This window comes from Scyliorhinus torazame, chromosome 1 (genome assembly GCF_047496885.1).
Source record: "Scyliorhinus torazame isolate Kashiwa2021f chromosome 1, sScyTor2.1, whole genome shotgun sequence".
NCBI classification, from domain to species: domain Eukaryota; kingdom Metazoa; phylum Chordata; class Chondrichthyes; order Carcharhiniformes; family Scyliorhinidae; genus Scyliorhinus; species Scyliorhinus torazame.
Window position 1 is genome coordinate 404,310,347 of NC_092707.1, and position 20,756 is coordinate 404,331,102.

Genomic DNA, 20,756 nt, shown 5'->3' on the forward strand with positions numbered 1-20,756 from the left:
GCACAGTGGTTAGCACTGTTGCTCCACAGCTCCAGGGTCCCAGGTTCGATTCCCCGCTGGGTCACTGTCTGTGCGGAGTCTGCACGTTCTCCCCGCGTGTGCGTGGGTTTCCTCCGGGCGCTCCGGTTTCCTCCCACAAGTCTCAAAATTCTCCGCCCGCTCCATTTTGCCGGCAGCCCGGGGGTTTCCCGACGGCGTGGAGCTGCCCCACAATGGGAAACCCCACTGACCAGCCAGCGTAACGGAGAATCCCGCCGGTGTGCAGAAACAGAAATGAAATGAAATGAAAATCGCTTATTGTCACAAGTAGGCTTCAAATGAAGTTACTGTGAAAAGCCCCTAGTTGCCACATTCCGGCGCCTGTTCGGGGAGGCTGGTACGGGAATTGAACCGTGGTGCTGGCCTGCCTTGGTCTGCTTTCAAAGCCAGCGATTTAGCCCTGTGCTAAACAGCCCCTATTATGCCCCTAAATATCGCACGGCGGGGAATCCAGCATGTGTTGTTCGGCAATTTGGACATTCTGAATTCTCCCTCCGTGTACCCAAACAGGCGCTATAGTGTGACGACTAGGGGCTTTTCACAGTAACTTCATTGCACAGTTAATGTAAGCCTACTTGTGACACTAATAAAGATGATTATTAGAGCCCGTGCTCTTCTTATTTCATTATCAAAAGTCCCAGGTTCGCTCTACCCCAATTCAACACACCTTCCTCTTCTCAATCATTACCCCTTGACCCCACAATGTACCCACCTTTCTTCACCTCCCTCCGCAGCAATGATCACCTTCTTCGGCATAAATAAATTCCAAAGTAGCCAAATTCTTGTGCATTTATTGAACAGTGAATACTTAACATGGACAAAAAAAAGTGATATATATTTCAGAAAATAATTTACAACAGTATAAAAACTGTAGGAGGACAGCAAACGGACAAGAGGAACGACACACTGAGCATAAGTCAGACAGAATTTTCAATGGCCTGAGTCAATTATAAAAATAAATGCCGAGTTTATTATTGATGGCTGGAAGCTTCAATTTACCAGGAAACTTTACACAATTAAAATCTCTGTGTGGCATGTTCGTTCTACAGTTACAACAACCCTTGGCAGGTATATATATTATATTTTTGAAAGTTTTAATACCAAACTCTCCAGACTTTAAAATAAAGCTACTCTACATTTCCCATATCGTCTTAAAACACAATTCATTTTTTTCTGAAATCCCTCCTCTTCCGATGGACAAAAGGCCCAACATATTGATACTTACACACATGCATTCTCTTGCTCGTCTCTGTCAAAGACGTTTTAAGTTCCGCTTGCTCTTTTTGCTGCCTGCTTGCGGCTGTAGCTGGGACCTTTTCCTGAAATGGCGGCAAGCACAGTCCTTTGAGCCGTGAAAGGTATGGAAGCACAGTGAGCAGTAATCGTAGGAGCAGCTCCAGTTGCTGCAGACTGCCCTTTGCTCGTGAGGCATAAACCTGGCCGCTGAGTTACACTGGGGGCAGGTCTTGAGGGTCTCATCCCACTTGAGTGTCTTCACGATCTGAGAGAGAGAGAGATAGATAAATCACAGCGTAGTTCCAATTGTGGGTGCACACACTCATGGAAAACATTCAATTTGCTCGACCAGGACTGGACCCCCATGGATAGGGCCATCCTGCCTCTTCGTACTGAAAATAAAAATATGTTCATCTGTAAAATGAAGTGGCTCCATCTGTAAATATGAGGGAACCAATTCTTAATTTGTACAGAGGCCAGATCAGACTCCCACAGGAGTTGGAGGAGGGTACAAGGTGTGGTGATTTGCATGTGCAGAGTAATGTATAGTTATATATTAATGTATATAATTATCGATACAGCCTCCAACCAGCAGGTGGCGATAGAGATCCACCATGTGACTCCAGAGATCCAGCAGTTGGTGGTAAGTCGTACTGGAGGACAGTCGCACTGGAAGTAGCTCCAGGAGAATTCACTGAATTCACTTATTCGTTACCATTTGTGTAATAGTTTGTGAGTCATCTTTCCACGTGTTCATTTTGTTAATAAACTATCTTACCAGTCAAAGAACTAGATGTTCTGTTTACATCTATACTACGGCCACAACACAGAATATAACACAAGGTAGATTCACCAGTGTGATACTGGGGCTCAAAGGGTTAATTACGACAGATTACATGCACCGGGGCTTGCATTCCCTCGAGTTTAGACAACAGAAGTTATCTGATTGAAGTCTTTAAAAATAACCAAGGTGACTGGGCGAGTTAGAGAGAGAGAGATGTTCATCTGGTGAGAAAGATCAGAACAAGGGAACAAACTTGAAAATTGGAGGCGAGCAGAGTGGGGAGTGGAATCAGGAAGAACTTGGTCTGGCAAACGGTAGCGGAAAATTAAGTTACCCGTTGGTTCCGTATCCAATTTCGGGAATTGGGGTTCAGCTTGACAGGGCTGAAGGTCTGAAGCGAGCTTTTCTGAGGGGAATTCACACCCACGCGTTGCACGGAAGACAGTGCTCCTCGGGAAACTGTGTACCTGCGAATGGTTCTGTCCCCTGCAACGTTGTCAGCAGACCACTGAAAATGTGTGGAAAAGGAAAACACTGGGTTAAAAAGAAATGGAGCAACTTAACAAAAGGCAACAAAAGGATGGAGAGCATCCGAACAATTAAATACAACTACATGGGAGAGCATTAGAAACAAGAGGTCATTCAGCCCTTCCAAATTGTTTTGCCATTCAATTAGAATAATCTTTTGCCTCTATTCCATTTGGTTTTGCTGAACAAGAATTTATCAACCTCAGTCTAGAACACGCCGATTAACTCCCCAGAATCCCTAACTTTTTTGAGTAGAGAGTTGTAGATTTTCACAACGCTTTGCGATTAGAAGTGCTTCCTGGCGACAGCCCTGGATAACCTGGATCTGACGCTTGGCCTGGCCTCCTCCACCAGGGGAAATAGTTCCTATTCAATCCCATTAATATTTTGAACACCCCGATCAGATTATTCCTCGATCTTCTAAACAAGCAAATATGAGACAATCATTGTGTTGGAGTGGGGGTAGGCTATGAATGAGATGAGCATTGCAATCTCATGTCCCTATAAGCAGAGATTCTGTTGCCTCCCCAGTCACTCTTTGTTCATGGTTAAAGAACTTGTCAAAACTAAGACTGGACATTTGAGCAAATGCTCAAAACTCCACAGCGACCGTCAAACCCCTGCTTCACTCCGTCCCACTGATTAATTCCATTGCTCAAATTTGGCTCCCTTTGAAAGTCCGACCAGCGCTTGAAATAATCCCAATGCAAGCACCTGGAAACAGGACTGCAGCCCCAGGATTCTGCCCCAAACCCCTTTCAGCTGTACCCCAGGAAACCCTCCCCCCCTCCCCTTATTGGGGACAGCACCACATGCCTGACATCCAACCCCAGCAATAGTATCCTCTCACCCATCCAATTACACCCACCAGGAATCAAATCCTTCAAAATAGGAACAGAGGGGAGGCCCCTCCAGCTTCTACTACCATTCAATGAAACCTTGTCTGATCTGCAATATAACTCCAATTACCCACCTTTACTCTATATCTCTTAATACCTGTGGTTGACAAAGCTCTATTCATCTCCGATTTAAAATTGTCACTCCAGTTTTCATGACTGGTAGGATTTTTGTAAGAAACTTTAATTTGCGTTTACCTTTTCAAAACCTCAAACTTGTTTTTTTTACAAACTGAAACACAATGGATTATGAAGGTCGCAGACTTCTCGTGGATTCACTCTTACCAAAGAGACGTGGAGCGGACTACGTTTACCTCAAGAAAGACATTTGGGACTCAATGGTTCCTCAAGCAGACAATGGATACGATAGACCGCATGATGGGACAAGCAGTCTCCTTGTTTGGGACATGGTTCAGCATTGTTGAGACAGTGGTCTTTGTGACTTGCTTGCAAATAAGTTAGAAAAGGCAGGGTAAGCGGCCTGCAACGCAGGGATCCATCTTGAGAAGCATCCTCATGGAAGCAGACAAGAACTATAACCCAGGGAGAGCCATCTCGAAACAGCTCATAGTCTGCTGTCAGCAACCCCGTTAACTAGATTCTCACAACCAAGCTTACCATGAAAGCAGCTGCCAGCAATTCGACAGTAGCCATTGGCAGCAGAAATGACTCTACAATCTCAGAACTTTCACTGCAGAAAGCACAGAAAACATCTACGACTCTATAGAGGGATATGGACCAAATGCGGACAAGTGGGACTAGCTTAGTGATGGAAACTGGACAGCATGGACAAGCTGGGCCGAAGGGCCTGTTTCCAAGCTGTAAAAATCTATGACTCTATGACACAACATTTCAACTTCAAAAACCGCCAGGCTTGCATCGAACAACACGGACCAAAATTCATGTTTATAACTATCCTTTTATTGTCATCTGTAACTAATCTTTGTGTTAGTATCTATGTGTTAGTACCTTTTCTTAGGTAACTTCCAGTGCAATAGGGTGAAATATACTGGGGCGGATTCTCTGATTCTGAGGCTAAGTGTGGAAGATCTGTGGCGTTTTACGTGGAAACATCAGCTGGGACCGGTGAGGGGCTAGCAGCTGCGACACGTAAAGCTTCCGGCCTCCACAAAATAAGGGGCCGGAGAATGGCCGGGCCCGTGGCCGCTGATGCGCACGGCGTCGACTTGCAGCGGTCACGCCGTAAAACATGGCGACGTGCCGGATAGTGCCCCCCTGGCCACCCCCCCCGCAGCCCTCGCGGAAGTCCCCAGCCCCGGCCAGCAGCACGACTCCCGCCCGACTGTGCCGGTGCTGGTCACAGTCCGCAGCGGCCACGCCGGGCTCCTGCACGGCTAAGACCAGAAATGAACCGCGCGGTCGGGAACACGGCCTATTGGGGGCGGAGCATTGGGGGAGGGCCTTCAGGTGACGTCCTGAGGCCGTCCTAACGGCGTGCGCGGCGATGATGCCGTTTTGCAGGGGCGGGGCTGGCGAAACCTGCGTAAAGCAGGCGCCACTCCCGACTCCGCCGGAAAAAGGGATTCTCCGCCCGATGGCCGATTATAAAATCAGCGAGATTCCCGCCCACTAACTGTTTCTTTTTTTATGTGGAAAGGCCTTTATTTCTCAGTATTTTACTCGGAATTACAGTAGACAGACGTACAAATACGTTCCGTCAAAATTAACATTTGACCAAACATCAATGATTGTTTGTGGAAGAGAGTTCCAAACTTCGACCACCCTATGTGTGGAGAAGTGTTTCCTGAAAGGTCTGACTCATTTGTAGTTTAAACTACCCCTGGACTGAGCAACCAGGGGAAGCAGTCCCTCTCTTTCTAACCTCTCCGTTCCCTGTAATTTTTTGAAGATTACAATCAAATTATCCCTTAAAACCTCCTGAAAACCAGGTAACATAACACTTGGTGTCATCTCAGAGACGGTGCCTGAGCGAGCCATCCCCTCAAGTCAGAAAGGGAGAGACGATGGTTGGATGAAAAAAATCCTAAATTCTCCCCCCCCCCGCCCCGAGTTCTTAAACTACATCATGAAGCAGTTTCAAGCGATTCCCCACCGGATAGTGTCCTGAAAGGTTGAAGATGGGCCGGGATTCTCCGGCGGGATACTCTGGTCCCTGACAGCATCGCAGCCCCGGCCACGGTTTTCCCGCTTCAATGGGAAATCCCATTGACAGCAGCGGCACAGAATCCCGCCGGCAGCGAACGGAGCGCCGCCTCCCACTGCTGAAAAACGCGCGGCTGGAGGAGAGCGGGCGGAGAGTCCTGCCCATGATCCCAAACACTGGCATGAGGGGGGAGTGCAAAAATCAGCCACATGCCCAAGTCATCCAATGAGAAAAGACTTTGCTGAATGTTACATCTGAACTACTCTAAGGGATTGAGATAATACACACCGAGAGGCTGCTTCCCCTGGCTGAATAGTCTACAACACAAGGTCACAGCCTCAGGATGAGGGGTCAACGCTTTAGGACTGAGATGAGGAGAAATGTCTTTGCTCAGCAGATTGTGAATCTTTGGAACCCTCCACCCCAGAGAGCTGTGTTTGCTCCGTCGTTGAGTTTATTCAAGCCAGAGGTTGATAGATTTTTGGACACTGTGGGAATTAAGGCATCTGAGAGATTGAACGGAAAATAGGGGATGAGTCGGTGTTCAGTCATGACCTTTGTTGGATAGTCGAGGGTGTTTGAGGGACTGTGTGCTGTACCCCGGTTCCCGTTTCTTCTGTATTAGCACTCGCCACCGCTTGTGGGCCGCCATCCAAAGCCTGCCCTGCCGGCTACACCAGTGTTTACCAAAACTCAGTTTTAAAAGGGAGTGAAGGAAAATGACCTACTTTCTGTAAGTGAGAAGCCTCCTTCAAGAGCTGGCGTCGTGTTTTATTGTCAAAAATAATCCTCCTCCAAGTCTTGCTCACCTTGGCACATCTGTTGAGGAAGAACAATGTAAGTCGTGCTTTCAGTTGCTGCAGCTGTACAAGTAGCATTTTGGCTTCAAGTGAATCACGACAGCAGCTTCGAGGAGACGGGGCTGTTCCCGCTCAGCTTCTCCACAATGAAGGGTACAGGAGAGGCCCAACTGAAAATCTTGGTCCCAGTTACTGCGAAGTGTCGGGAAGCAGAAACTATCCGGGAGACAAGCTGCTGCTGAAGTGGTCACCAGAGGGCAGCCCTGGGTTGAGCAGGCCAGACGAAAACCCACACTGTTCCAAAATGGCTGACTGTACTCCAGCAAATGGGCGCAAGGAGAATATCAGTAATTTGTCCGCAGAGACTGCAGCGGAGAAAAGGGCGCCGTCTCCTGCGATGAGAGAGAGCAGTGCTCCCCCCCTTCCCACATTAGGGTGTCCTCCCCCAGCACTGCAATGGAATGTCAACATGGTCATATGCTTTACGTTTCTTGAGCATAGCACAGGTTTGGAGCTCTCTCTGTACTAGCCCATCATCCGTTGTCTAACCTCAGGCGATGGACGCCATTTAACGGTCTTGCAACGCCTGATCTGGTGTTCGGATGAGGCCGTTGAATCGCACGAGAAACGTTTTGCGAGATTTAATGGAGTCTCGCGAGACGTCGCGATCGGGATCTTGTCCTCATTGGCGTGACGCAGATCAGCATATATAAACGTCCAGGCACATCGGCACTGCCAGGCTGGTAGGGGCACTACCAGAGTGCCAGAGCCCGCGTGCCCAGGTTGTCAATGCTAGGAATTGGGCTGGGGGGGGGGGGCTTACCAGGTGGAGGAGGCGTGCGGGGTGTTCCTGTGTACCTTACCAACGTGGAGGGGGGATGTTCCTGGGAGCCTCCCCAAGGTTCGGGGGAAATGGGGGTGGGGTCAAAATTGAGGGGGGAGGGGGAAATGGGGCAGCCAGACAAAATGGCGTCCCAATCTGCGAGGAACCCTTCCTGCTGGGCTTGCCAGCAGGAAATGACTCAAGCACGGCCTCGGCGGGGGAAACTCTCAGAGGCCAAAATAAATGGCAGTGTTGTTGAATAGCGGGGTGTTTCTACGCGCTGCAGCCACCGGGTAATATCCCGCTAGACGTGCCCTCATGTGGACATAGGTTTTTCCAGTTAAATCGCGCCCATAATCTCCCTACCATGACATCATCATCATATTGGTGACAACACAAAATACATCTGCATAGTTTCACAGAGTTTAGTTCCTATTCTCCACAATCCTGTGCCCATTGCCTCAGTCCAACATAGTGCAAATGCTCTCCGCGTCCAGAGGTTTGTCCCGAATTCCCGTCGGATTTATCACTGACCATCTTACATTTATGGCTCTTGGTCCGGGTCTTGCCTGCAAGTGGATACATCGCCCCTACGTCTACTTGATCAAACCCTTTCACAATCTTAAAAGCCTCCATCATGTTACTCCTCATTGTGTGGGTTTTGAAGCGTACTCTGTCTGATTAACACATCTGGCTTTCTGTGGTCATGTGACTACACTGTGAGGATGCCTCTGGGGGCCGACTTCTTAGGCAGTTGAATAAAGCCTCTTACAGAGACATAGACAGATGAAAGACAACTCTCCTGATACAGAAAACACGCAACGTTCCCTTTATTACCTATAAGTTTCCCCACCAGTTCAGGCTTTGCAAATGGGTCTAATTTCTCAGATCTAGCATCCTTTCAATCGTTATTTGTAACTTCACCAATACCTCCATCTCCCTTCTGTAATATAGAGACCAAAAATACTCAGAGTGCTTCATGTGGGACCTTAGCGAGGTTCGATGCAGCATTTTACACAGGGGGTTAGGTCGGAGTAAACCAGGACATAGAACTTACATCAGGAGGTCTTTTCAGAGGTTCAAGGACTCCTCTGTCCAAAAGCTCTTTACAGATGTTCACATGTTCTAGCCCCATCTTCCTGCCGATGAGGTTCTTGACGTTACAGTCCTGCTCCTGAAGTGTTTCCTTCAGCTGGTCTTTCTCATGATCCACAACCTGACACGCTGTCCACCCCGCCTGCAACGCTGGCAGTCCTTTCAGCCCGGCAGGTGGGTTTACAGGTTTGTTCTCGAGTCTGGGGTTCGCCGTCACGCAGTGTACACGGGCAATGCTTGTGGGATCCTCCATCCCCTTCCCCAAAGTACATTTGCAAGGCTGCCCTCCAGTGCATCCTCGGCCTTCAGCTGAGCTCCGAGCTTGGCGATCGCTGTCTGGATCAAGGTGCCCTTCCTCATCAATCAAGAGCGAGGGCTGACTCAGCAGAGATAGGTAACCACTGTCCTGGCACAAGGCGGGGTTACAATCAGGACAGGCACAAGAGCACCCTGGGGGTTTGCGATCAGGGTTTTCTTTGGCTGGCACAGTGCCAACCAGCTCACCCACAGCAGAGGACGTGATTCTGCAGTCCGCAGATTCTGACTGGTGGTGGCGGTGCGGACTATCTAGGTCACCCAGAAGGCTGCCCATCTTCCTGGGACATGTGTCCAGCCTCTCACTGTCACCAGCGCCACGCACCGTACAATTCCGAGAGATGGTCAAGTAGCTGCCACAACTTCTGCCCCTCATGTCGAAGGAACCAAGCGATGTGGCCATCGCAGTCTTCTTGGCAGCACTGAAACCGAAAAGAAATTCTATTTTAAATAAATACGTCATTTAAAATCTGATTGACAGAAAATCAACTCAATGTTTTTCCAATGGGTAGTTAATTAGAAGAAGGCATTGAGATGACCAATCATAGATGAAAGTTTGAGATAACTCACGTGGGGAGGAGTGGCTGAGGGAGCAGTGCTTGCGCCTGAGCCAGACACACAAACACATAATAAAGACTGAACATTCCACTGCAGTACTGAAGGAATGCTGCACTGTTGGGAGTACCATCTTCTGCACGAGATGTTAGACCATAGCCTCGCCTTCCCACTGGATGTAAAAGATGGCACAGCTTTCAAAGAACAGGAGTTATCCCTGGTGACCAGGCCAGTATTTATCCCTCAATAAACACTCTCTCTCTGGGGCTGTGACTGGGGATCTCAGTCCCGTGTTTTGTACAGCCTGCTGTATGTGGGAATTCCGAGACGCTCCATGCATGCTGGATGACCACATTTTCAGGGAGTGCCACCCGTTTGACCAGCTTGAGCTCTGGGTTTCAGAGCTTGAGCGTGGGTTAGAGGTGCTGATAGGTCCGTGGACAGCACGTTTTTGGACGTGGTCACCCCACTGAATAAGTCAGAGAGGGAATGGGTGAGCAGCAGTCAGAAGAAGGGGGGCAGGCACCAGAGTTCATCTCACTCGGGAATTGTTTTTCTGTGTTGGAAAGCGGTGAGAGTGACGGTTCCTCTGGAGAGCGCAGCCAGAACCAAGTTCGCGGCACTGTGGGTGGCGCAGCTGCTCAAGGGGGGAGGAGTAAGGGTGGAAGAGCAATAGTGTTAGGAGACTCGACATTAGGGGGTGCGGACAGGCGTTTCTGCGGCCACAGACGTGACTCCAGGATGGTGTGTTGCCTCCCTGGTGCCAGGGTCAAGATGTCACTGAACTGCTGCAGGGCATTCTGCAGGGGAAGAGTGAACTGTCAGAGGTTGTGATTCACATTGGTTACAATGACAAAGGTAGAAGGGGGGATGGAATCCAGCAGCAAGAATTTAGGGAGCTCATTCGCAGATTGAAAAGTAGGACCTCAAGGTCTGTAATCTCTGGATTACTCCTGGTGCATCATGGCAGGAAGCATAGGAATAGGAGGATAGAGAAGATGAATGCCTGGCTGAAGAGATGGTGTAGGAGGGAGGGCTTTAGTTTCCTGGGTCACTGGGTCTGTTTCTGGGGGGACCTGTATAAGTCGGACGGGTTACACCCGAATCGGAATACAATCAACATCCTTGTGGGGAGGTTTACTACTGTTATTGGGGGGGGGGGGAGCGGTTAAACTAATTTGGCAGGGGGATGGGTTACAGTGTGGAGGTACAATAGGGGGTCATACACAGCTGACTATAGAAGATAAACCAGGAAGACAGAACAAAGATAGACCTGTTCAGGCACAAGGGAATATGGAAGCTAGATTCCATTTATTTTAATGCAAGAATCTTACGGGTAAGTCCGATGAACTGAGGGTGTTGATTAACACATGGGACAATGATATTACTGCTATCAAAGAGACATAGATGAGGGAGGGGCAGGACTGACAGCTCAATATTCTGGGATATAGAATCTTCAGGCAAGATGGGGGGCTGGTGTAAAAGAGGAGATGGTGTCGCAATATTGATCAAGGAGTCAATTGCTGCAGTGAGAAGGGATGATATCTTTGCAGGCTCCTCAATTGAGGCTATATGGGTGGAACTTGAAAACAAAAAGGGGGCAATTACATTGCTGGGAGTGTGCTACAGGCCCCCAAACATACAGGGAGAGATAGAAGAGCAGATCTGTAGGCAAATGTAGGGGGTTGGGCCGGCAAGGTAGCACAGTGGTTAGCACTGTTGCTTCATGGCGCCAGGGTACCAGGTTCGATTCCCGGCCTGGGTCACTGTTTGCACGTTCTCCCCATGTCTGCGTGGGTTTCCTCCGGGTGTTCCGGTTTCCTCCCACAAGCCCTGAAAGACCTGCTGTTCGGTGAATAGGACATTCTGAATTCTCCCTCTGTGTACCTGAACAGGGGCTGGATTCTCCGACCCCCCGCCGGATCGGAGAATCGCCGGGGGCTGGCGTGAATCCCGCCCCTGCCGGTTGCCGAATTCTCCGGCACCGGATATTCGGCGGGGGTGGGAATCGCACCGCGCCGGTTGGCGCCCCCCCCCCCCCCCCGCCCCGGCGATTCTCCGGCCCGCGATGGGCCGAAGTCCCGCTGCTGGAATGCCTGTCCCGCCGGCGAGAATCAAACCACCTCTCTTACCGGCGGGACAAGGCGGTGCGGGCGGGCTCCGGGGTCCTGGGGGGGCGCGGGGTGATCTGGCCCCGGGGGGTGCCCCCACGGTGGCCTGGCCCGCAATCGGGGCCCACCGATCCGCGGGCGGGCCTGTGCCTTGAGGGCACTCTATTCCTTCCGCCTTCGCCATGGTCTCCACTATGGAGGAGGCGGAAGAGACCCCCTCCACTGCGCATGCGCGCGCATGCCGTGAGCGGCCGCTGACGTTCCCGCGCATGCGCCGCACGGCAAAGTCATTTCCGCGCCAGCTGGCGGGGCACCAAAGGCCTTTCCCGCCAGCTGGCGGGTCGGAAATCATTCCGGCCCGGGCCTAGCCCCTCAAGGTGAGGGCTCGGCCCCTCAAGATGCGGAGAATTCCGCACTTTTGGGGCGGCGCAATGCCGGACTGACTCGCGCCGTTTTTGGCGCCAGTCAGCGGACATCGCGCCGATTGCGGAAAATCCCACCCCAGGTGTAGGAGTGTGGCGACTCGGGGATTTTCACAATAACTTCATTGGTGTTAATGTAAGACTACTTGTGACAATAGTAAAGATTATTATTATTAAATCTCAGAGAAGTGCAAAAATGTATAAGGTGATAGCAGGTGATTTCAACTTCCCCAATATTAATTGGCCGGTCAGAGTGTGAACGATTTAGAGCGGCCGGAATTTTTAAAGTGCATCCAGGGGAGCTTTATGAGCCGACAGGTAGAAAATCCTACAAGAGAGGGGGTGTTACATGGCCTAATTTTGGGGAATGAAGCTGGGCAGGTGGTAGAGGTGTCAGGGGAGGAGCATTTTGGCGATTGTCACCATAACTCGGTTAGATTTAAGGTAGTTATGGAAAAGGACAGTGGTGGACTGGAAATAAAGGTTCTGAATTGGGCGGAGAAAGATTTTAATACGATAAGACAGGATCTGGCCAAAGTGGACTGGGAGTAGCTACTTGTAGGAAAATCCACATCAAATGGGCAGTGTTTAGCACTGCTGCCTCACGGATCCAGGTTCGATCCTGGCTCCGGGTCACTGTCCGGGTGGAGTTTGCACATTCTCCCCGTGTCTGCATGGGCCTCACCCCTACAACCTAAAAAGATGTGCAGGGTAGGTGGATTGGCCACGCTAAATTGCACCTTAATTGAAAAAAAGAATTGGGGACTCTAAATTTAAACAAAAATGAAAATCCGCATCAGAGTAGTGGGAGTCATTCAAAAAGGAAATAGAGGAAGCACGGGGCCAACATTTTCCTGTAAGGGTAAAGGGTGGGATCAACAAGTCCAGAGAATCCGGGGTGTCAAGGGTCATACAGGATTGGATAAGGAGAAAAAATGGGAAGTTTATGGCAGATAAGAGGGTTAAAAACAGTGAATGCCTTAGGAGTATAGAATGTCAACAAAGCGAAGGAGATTGTCATCGATTTCAGGAAGCGTAGTGGAGAACATGCTGCTGTCTACATCAATGGGAACGAAGTAGAAAAGGTCGAGAGCTTCAGGTTTTTAGGTGTCCAGATCACCAACAACCTGTCCTGATCCCCCCATGCCAACACTGTAGCCCACCAACGACTCTACTTTCTCAGAAGGGTAAGGAAATTTGGCATGCCACCTACGACTCTCACCAACTTCTACAGATGCACCATGGAAACCATTCTTTCTGGTTGTATCACAGCTTGGTATGGAGCCTGCTCTGCCCAAGGCCGCAGGAAACTACAAAAGGTCGTGAATGTAGCCCAGTCCATCACGCAAACCAGCCTCCCATCCATTGACTCTATCTATAATCCCCGCTGCCTCAGAAAGGCAGCCAGCATAATTAAGGACCCCACATACCCCGGACATACTCTCTTCCACCTTCTTCCGTCAGGAAAAAGATACCAAAGTCTGAGGTCACGTACCAACCGACTCAAAAACAGCTTCTTCCCTACTGCCATCAGACTTTTGAATGGACCTACCTCGTATTAAGTTGATCTTTTCTCTACACCTTGCTATAACTGTGACATTATATTCTGCAGTCTCTTCTTCCTTCCCTATGTACGGTATGCATTGTTTGTACAGCATTCAAGAAACAATACTTTTCACTGAATACTGATACATGTGACAATAATAAATCAAATCAAAAGTGTAGGGGGTACTTAAAAAATAAATCAGGGGAGCGAAGAGAGGGTATGATAAAACACTTGGAGGGGAAATAAAGGAGATACCCAAGATGTTTATAATTACATTCAGGGCAAGGGTGTAACCAGGGAAAGAGTTAGGCCTATTAGGAACCTGTGTGTGGAGGCGAATGATATCGGTGAGGTATTAAATGAATATTTTGCATCTGTGTTTACTATGGGGAAGAACGGTGTAGGTATAGAAATCAACGTGATATAACTCAACAGATTAACATTGAGAGGGAGAGGTGTTAGTGGTTTTAGCAGTCTTAAAATTGGATAAATCCCCAAGCCCAGGTGAGCCATAGCCTAGGCTGCTGTGTGAAGAAAGAGAAGGGCTTGGACATTAATTTTAAAATCCTCTCTGGCCACAGCTGAGGTGCCAGAGGACTGGAGGACAGCTAATGAGGCAATTACAGGCCAGTCAGTCTCACATCAGTGGTCGAGAAATCATTGGAAAACATTCTGAGGGGCAAGGATTAATCAAAGATTTGGTCAAAGGGAGATCATGTCCAACAAATCTGTTTGAAGTTTTTGAGGTGACTAGGTGTGTAGTTGAGGGCCGTGCAGTTGAAGTAGTCTACATGGACTTCAGTAAGGCTTTTGACAAGGTCTCACATGGGAAACTGATCAAGTAGGTAAGAGCCCAAGGGATCCAGGGAAATTCGGCAAGTTGGATCCAAAATTGGCTGTGGCAGGAAGCGGAGGGTGTTGGTTGAAGGTTGTTTTTCTGACTGGAAGCTTGTGGTGTACCTCAGGGATTAGTGCTGGGTCTCTTGCTGTTTGTGGTATACATTAATGATCTGGTTGGGAATGTGGGCAGTATGATCAGTAAGTTTGCAGACGATACAAAATTTGGTGGTGTGGTAAACAGTGAGGAGGAAAGTCTTAAATTACAGGATTCATTTGACGGGCTGGTCAGACGGGCAGAACGGCGGCAAATGGAATTTAACCCTGCAAATTGTGAGGTGCTGCATTTTGGGACGACTAACAAGGCAAGGGACTGCACAATAAACAGCAGGACGCGAGGAAGCACAGAGGACCAGAGGAAGGTGTGCATGTCCATAGGTCCCTGAAGGCAGCAGGATAGGTATATAAGCTGGATAAGAAGGCATATGGGATACTTGCCTTTATTAGCCGTGGCATAGAATATAAGAGCAGGGAGGTTATGCTGGAGCTGTAGAAAACGCTAGGTGGGCCCCAGCTGGAGTTCTGGTCACCACACTATTGAAAGGATATTATTGCACTAGAAATGGTGCAGAGGAGAGTCACCAGGAGATTGCCTGGGCTGGAGTGTTTCAGCTATGAAGAGAGGCTGGTTAGACTGGGGTTGTTTTCCTTGGGGCAGAGAAGGCTGAGGGAGGACCAGATTGAGGGACATTGATAGGATAAATAGGAAGGAACTTTTCCCCCCAGTACAGGGGTCAATAACCAGGGGACATGGGTTTATGGTCAACAGCAGATTTACAGGGGATTTAAGGAAAATGTTTTTACCCAGAGGGTAGTGGGAATCTGGTACTCACTGCCTGAAAGGGGGGTAGAGGCTGGTGTGTTAAGTAAGTTGCTTCAACGTTGACTGCAACTGGATGCAGTGAAACTAGAAACAGGCTTCTGACACAGGAGATGGTCCAACACTGTTTTATGGAACTTCCTGATTGCTGTACATAGTCTGCTGTGAGTTGACACTCTATCAATCTAACTTCTAACCTCCCTACTGGTTTGACCAGACTAGCTCCCTACCTCATGGAGATGGTGCTCACTGGCTTGTGCACTCCAACTATCTCAGTAGCTGTGTCCTGTGAGAGAGAGGGAGAGTCTTAATGCCCTGTGTGCTTTATAGTGGTGGTGTCCTGTCTGGTGATTGGTTGTTATGTGTTGTGTGTGTTCATTGGTTATCCTGTGTGTCAATCACTGCCTGTCTGCATCTCATTACATACATGAGTGGATATTATGACAAGAGGCGGGAACCGTCATAGTAGTTAAGAAGTATTTAGATGATCACTTGAAACATCATAGCGTACAAGGCTTGGGCCAAGTGCTGGAAAATGGGATAAGAATAGACAGGTGCTGGATGGTCGGCACAGACACAATGGGGCTCTTAATGTGCTGTAAAACTCTGACTCTAAATCCCCACAACCCCCCCCCCCCCCGGCAGATCCCCACCGCACTCATCCCCCATAGCGAGCCCCCACAATCCACACTCCCCTCCTCCCCATTCACCATCCGATTCCACACCTTCCGTCCGCCAGAGTTAAACTACAGAAGCTCCCAAACCTCCTCTCCGGCAAGCACCCAAAGGGGGAAAGTGAATAATAAACGGCAGTGACGAATACTCTGCCAGCGGCGCCCCCCAGGCTGGATCTCCCCCCCCAGGCAGGATCTCTCCCCGCCCCCAGGCAGGATCTCTCCCCGTCCCCAGGCTGGATTCCCCCCCCCCCCGGGATGGAATTCCCCCCCCCCAGGCTGCATCTCTCCCCACCCCCGGGATGGATCTCCCCCGCCCCCCCAGGCTGGATCTCTCCCCGCCCCCAGGCTGGATCCCCCACCCCGCCCCCAGGCTGGATCTCTACCCCCCCCCGCCCCCAGGCAGGATCTCTCCCCGTCCCCGCCCCCAGGCTGGATTCCCCCCCCCCCAGGCTGCATCTCTCTCCCCCCCGGGATGGATCTCCCCCCCCAGGCTGGATCTCTCCCCGCCCCCAGGCTGGATCCCCCCCCCCCGCCCCCAGGCTGGATCTCTCCCCCCCCCCCCCGCCCCCAGGCAGGATCTCTCCCCGTCCCCGCCCCCAGGCTGGATTCCCCCCCCCCCCCAGGCTGCATCTCTCTCCCCCCCGGGATGGATCTCCCCCCCCGTCAGGCTGGATCGCTCCCCGCCCCCAGGCTGGATCCCCCCCCCCCCGCCCCCAGACTGGATCTCTCCCCGTCCCCGCCCCCAGGCTGGATTTCCCCCCCCTCCCCCACCCCCAGGCCGGATCTCCCCGCCCCCAGGCTGGATCTCTCCCCCCCGCCCCCAGCTGGACACCCCCCGCCCCAGGCTGGATCTCCCCACCCCCGCCCCCAGGCTGAATCTCCCCCACCCCTGCCCTCAGGCTGGATCTCCCCCCGCCCCCAGGCTGGATCTCCCCCCCGCCCCCAGGCTGTATCTCTCCCCGTCCCCGCCCCCAGGCTGGATCTCCCCCCCCCCCGCCCCCAGGCTGGATCTCCCCCCCCCCCCCCCGCCCGCAGGCTGGATCTCTCCACCCCCGCCCCCAGGACGGACCCCCCCCCCAGGCTGGATCCCCCCCCCCCGCCCCCAGGCTGGATCTCTCCCCCCCCCCCCCCCCCCGCCTGGATCTCCCCGTCCCCACCCCCCCCCCCCCCCCCGCCCCCAGGCTGGATCTCTCCCCGTCCCCGCGAGGAGCGGTTGAATAAACTCGGTTTGTTCTCACTGGAACGACGGAGGTTGAGGGGCGACCTGATAGAGGTCTACAAAATTATGAGGGGCATAGACAGAGTGGATAGTCAGAGGCTTTTCCCCAGGGTAGAGGGGTCAATTACTAGGGGGCATAGGTTTAAGGTGAGAGGGGCAAGGTTTAGAGTAGATGTACGAGGCAAGTTTTTTACGCAGAGGGTAGTGGGTGCCTGGAACTCGCTACCGGAGGGACATCTTGACAAATACATGAATAGGATGGGAATAGAGGGATACGGACCCAGGAAGTGTAGAAGATTGTAGTTTAGTCGGGCAGCATGGTCGGCACGGGCTTGGAGGGCCGAAGGGCCTGTTCCTGTGCTGTACATTTCTTTGTTCTTTGTTTGTCCCGCCCCCAGGCTGGATCTCCCCACACCCGCCCCCAGGCTGGATCTCTCCCCGTCCCCGCCCCCAGGCTGGATCTCCCCGCCCCCGCGCTGGATCTCTCCCTCCCCGCCCCCAGGCTGGATCTCCCACCCCCGCCCCCAGGCTGGATCTCTCCCCGTTCCCGCCCCCAGGCTGGATATCCCCGCCCCCAGGCTTGATCTCTCCCCCCCCCCCCGCCCCCAGGCTGGATCTCCCCCCACCCCCGCCCCCAGGCTGGATCTCCCACCCTCCACTAGATTCCCCCCCGGGATGGAATTCCCCCCCCAGGCTGCATCTCTCCCCCCCCCCCAGGCTGGATCTCTCCCCGCCCCCAGTCTGGATCCCCCCCCACCCCCGGGATGGATCTCACCCCACCCAGGATGGATCTCCCCACCCCCAGCTGGATCACCCTCCCCCTCCTCCAGGCTGGACCTCCCCCCCTGCCCCCAGGCTGGATCTCTCTCCACAGCTGGATCTCTCTCCCTGGGCTGGATCTCTCTCCCCAGTTGGATCTCTCTCCCCCCATGCTGGATCTCTCTCTCCCTAGCTGGATGTCTCTCCCTGGGCTGGGCCTCTCTCCCCAGCTGGATCTCTCTCCCCAGGCTGGATCTCTCTCCACAGCTGGATCTCTCTCCACAGCTGGATCTCTCTCCCCGGGCTGGATCTCTCCTCCAGCTAGATCTCTCTCACCCAGCTGGATCTCTCCCCGGGCTGGATCTCTCTCCCTGTGCTGGATCTCTCTCCCAGCTGGATCTCTCCTTGGGCTGGATCGCTCTCATCCCAGCTGGATCTCTCTCCCAGCTGATTCTCTCTCCCTGTGCTGGATCTCTCTCCCAGCTGGATCACTCACCCAGCTGGATCACTCCTCAGGCTGGTTCTCTCTCATCCCAGCTGGATCTCTCTCCCAGCTGGATCTCTCACCCAGCTGGATCTCTCACCCAGCTGGATCTCTCACTCAGCTGGATCTCTCCCTGTGCTGGATCTCTCTCCCAGCTGGATCTCTCACCCAGCTGGATCTCTCACCCAGCTGGATCTCTCACTCAGCTGGATCTCTCCCTGTGCTGGATCTCTCTCCCTGTGCTGGATCTCTCACCCCAGCTGGATCTCTCCCCAGCTGGATCTCTCTCGCCAGCTGGATCTCTCTCCCAGTGCTGGATCTCTCTTTACAGCTGGATCTCGCTCCCAGCTGATTCTCTCTCCCCAGCTGAACTTCTCACCCAGCTGGATCTCTCTCTCACAGCTGGATCTCTCACCCCAGCTGGATCTCTCTCCCCAGCTGGATATCTCTCCCTAGCTGGAACACTCACCCCATCTGGATCTCTCACCCCATCTGGATCTCTCACCCCAGCTGGATCACTCACCCCAGCTGGATCTCTCACCCCAGCTGGATCTCTCTCCACAGCTGGATCTCTCTCCCCAGTCGGATCTTTCACCCAGCTGGATCTCTCTCCCCAGCTGGATCTCTCACCCCAGCTGGATCTCTCTCCCCAGCTGGATCTCTCTCCCCAGCCGGATCTCTCACCCCAGCTGGATCTCTCTCCCGGTGCTGGATCTCTCTCACAGCTGGATCTCTCTCCCCAGCCGGATCTCTCGCCCAGCTGGATCTCTCTCCCCAGCCGGATCTCTCTCCCCAGCTGGATCTCTAACCCAGCTGGATCTCTCTCCCCAGCCGGATCTCTCTCCCCAGCTGGATCTCTCACCCAGCTGGATCTCTCTCCCCAGCTGGATCTCTCTCCCCAGCTGGATCTCTCACCCAGCTGGATCTCTCTCCCCAGCTGGATCTCTCACTCAGCTGGATCTCTCACCCAGCTGGATCTCTCATCCCAGCTGGATCTCTCTCCCCAGCTGGATCTCTCTCCACAGCTGGATCTCTCACCCCAGCTGGATCTCTCACCCCATCTGGATCTCTCACCCCATCTGGATCTCTCACCCCAGCTGGATCTCTCACCCCAGCTGGATCTCTCACCCCAGCTGGATCTCTCTCCCCAGTCGGATCTTTCACCCAGCTAGATCTCTCTCCCCAGCTGGATCTCTCACCCCAGCTGGATCGCTCTCCCCAGCTGGATCTCTCTCCCCAGCTGGATCTCTCACCCCAGCTGGATCTCTCTCCCGGTGCTGGATCTCTCTCACAGCTGGATCTCTCTCCCCAGCTGGATCTCTCTCCCCAGCTGGATCTCTCTCCCCAGCCGGATCTCTCACCCAGCTGGATCTCTCACCCAGCTGGATCTCTCTCCCCAGCCGATCTCTCACCCAGCTGGATCTCTCACCCCAGCTGGATCTCTCTCCCCAGCCGGATCTCTCATCCAGCTGGATCTCTCTCCCCAGCCGATCTCTCACCCAGCTAGATCTCTCTCCCCAGCTGGATCTCTCTCCCCAGCTGGATCTCTCACCCAGCTGGATCTCTCTCCCCAGCTGGATCTCTCACTCAGCTGGATCTCTCACCCAGCTGGATCTCTCTCCCCAGCTGGATCTCTCACCCAGCTGGATCTCTCACCCCAGCTGGATCTCTCTCCCCAGCCGGATCTCTCACCCAGCTGGATCTCTCTCCCGGTGCTGGATCTCTCTCCCAGTTGGATCTCTCTCGCCTTGGGCTGGATCTCACTCACCTGGGTGTGGATCTATTTCCCCGGTCGGGACCTCTCTCCCCGGGCTGGATCTCTCCCCGGGCTGGATATCTCTTCCCGGGCTGGATCTCTCCCCGGGTTGGATCGCCCTCCCCGGGCTGGAGCTCTGGCGGTCCGGGCTGGATCTGTGGCAATCCGGTGCTGCTGGGATTGTCGATCCGGTGCTGCCGGGATTTACTGATCCGGGCGGAATTGGCGGTAAATTTGAGTCGCGAATGTTTGAATTTTGCTACAAGTTTGTGATTGGCAACACGGCCGCAGAGCAACCAATCAGAGGCGGACCCGGAAGCAGCAGTGCTGGGACAGGAAAAGTTTTCAAAGGTGGAGAAACTTTCAGAAATGAGAGTTCGGCTGGCAGCATTCTCAGCTTAGTATTTCCCTCTGACATTTAACCAGTCTCTCCCCAATCTTTATTTTTAAAATATTTTTATCAAGCTTTTCTCATTTTCTACAAAAATACAAACAACAGTAAACTAAAAAAAACAATAATCTAATCTACACAATCCCATCTCTGGGCAGCATAGCACGGTAGCATAGTGGTTAGCACAATTGCTTCACAGCTCCAGGGTCCCAGGTTCGATTCCGGCTTGGGTCACTGTCTGTGTGGAGTCTGCACGTCCTCCCCGTGTCTGCGTGGGTTTCCTCCGGGTGCTCCGGTTTCCTCCCGCAGTCCAAAGATGTGCAGGTTAGGTGGATTGGCCATGATAAATTGTCTTTAGTGTCCAAAATTGTCTTTAGTGTTGGGTGGGGTTACTGGGATAGGGTGGAGGTGTGGACTTCGGTAGGGTGCTCTTTCCGAGAGCCGGACTTGATGGGCCGAATGGCCTCCTTTTGCACTG

General features: G+C 52.4%; 1 protein-coding gene across 1 annotated transcript; it reads right to left on the reverse strand.

Moving 5' to 3' along the window:
* Nucleotides 1-814: 814 nt before the first annotated feature.
* LOC140422558 (F-box only protein 5-like) lies at nucleotides 815-20,041 on the reverse strand. Its single transcript, XM_072507599.1, has 5 exons — nucleotides 19,900-20,041; nucleotides 8,289-9,063; nucleotides 6,337-6,471; nucleotides 2,394-2,567; nucleotides 815-1,540 (listed from the first exon to the last, which is right to left on the reverse strand). The coding sequence occupies exons 2-5, from the start codon at nucleotides 9,042-9,044 to the stop codon at nucleotides 1,292-1,294; spliced, it is 1,314 nt and encodes a 437-aa protein (XP_072363700.1). The 5' UTR covers nucleotides 9,045-9,063; nucleotides 19,900-20,041; the 3' UTR covers nucleotides 815-1,291.
* Nucleotides 20,042-20,756: the final 715 nt, after the last annotated feature.

What these genes read in the sequence shown, in the direction of transcription:
- LOC140422558 (XM_072507599.1), bottom strand. Translation starts at nt 9,044, where the DNA reads ATGGCCACATCGCTTGGTTCCTTCGACATGAGGGGCAGAAGTTGTGGC. An exon ending in CTCTGAAAAGACCTCCTGAT is followed by an intron (nt 6,472 to 8,288) that starts GTAAGTTCTATG and finishes CTACTTGTACAG; the next exon opens with CTGCAGCAACTGAAAGCACG. An exon ending in AGGCTTCTCACTTACAGAAA is followed by an intron (nt 2,568 to 6,336) that starts GTAGGTCATTTT and finishes ACACATTTTCAG; the next exon opens with TGGTCTGCTGACAACGTTGC.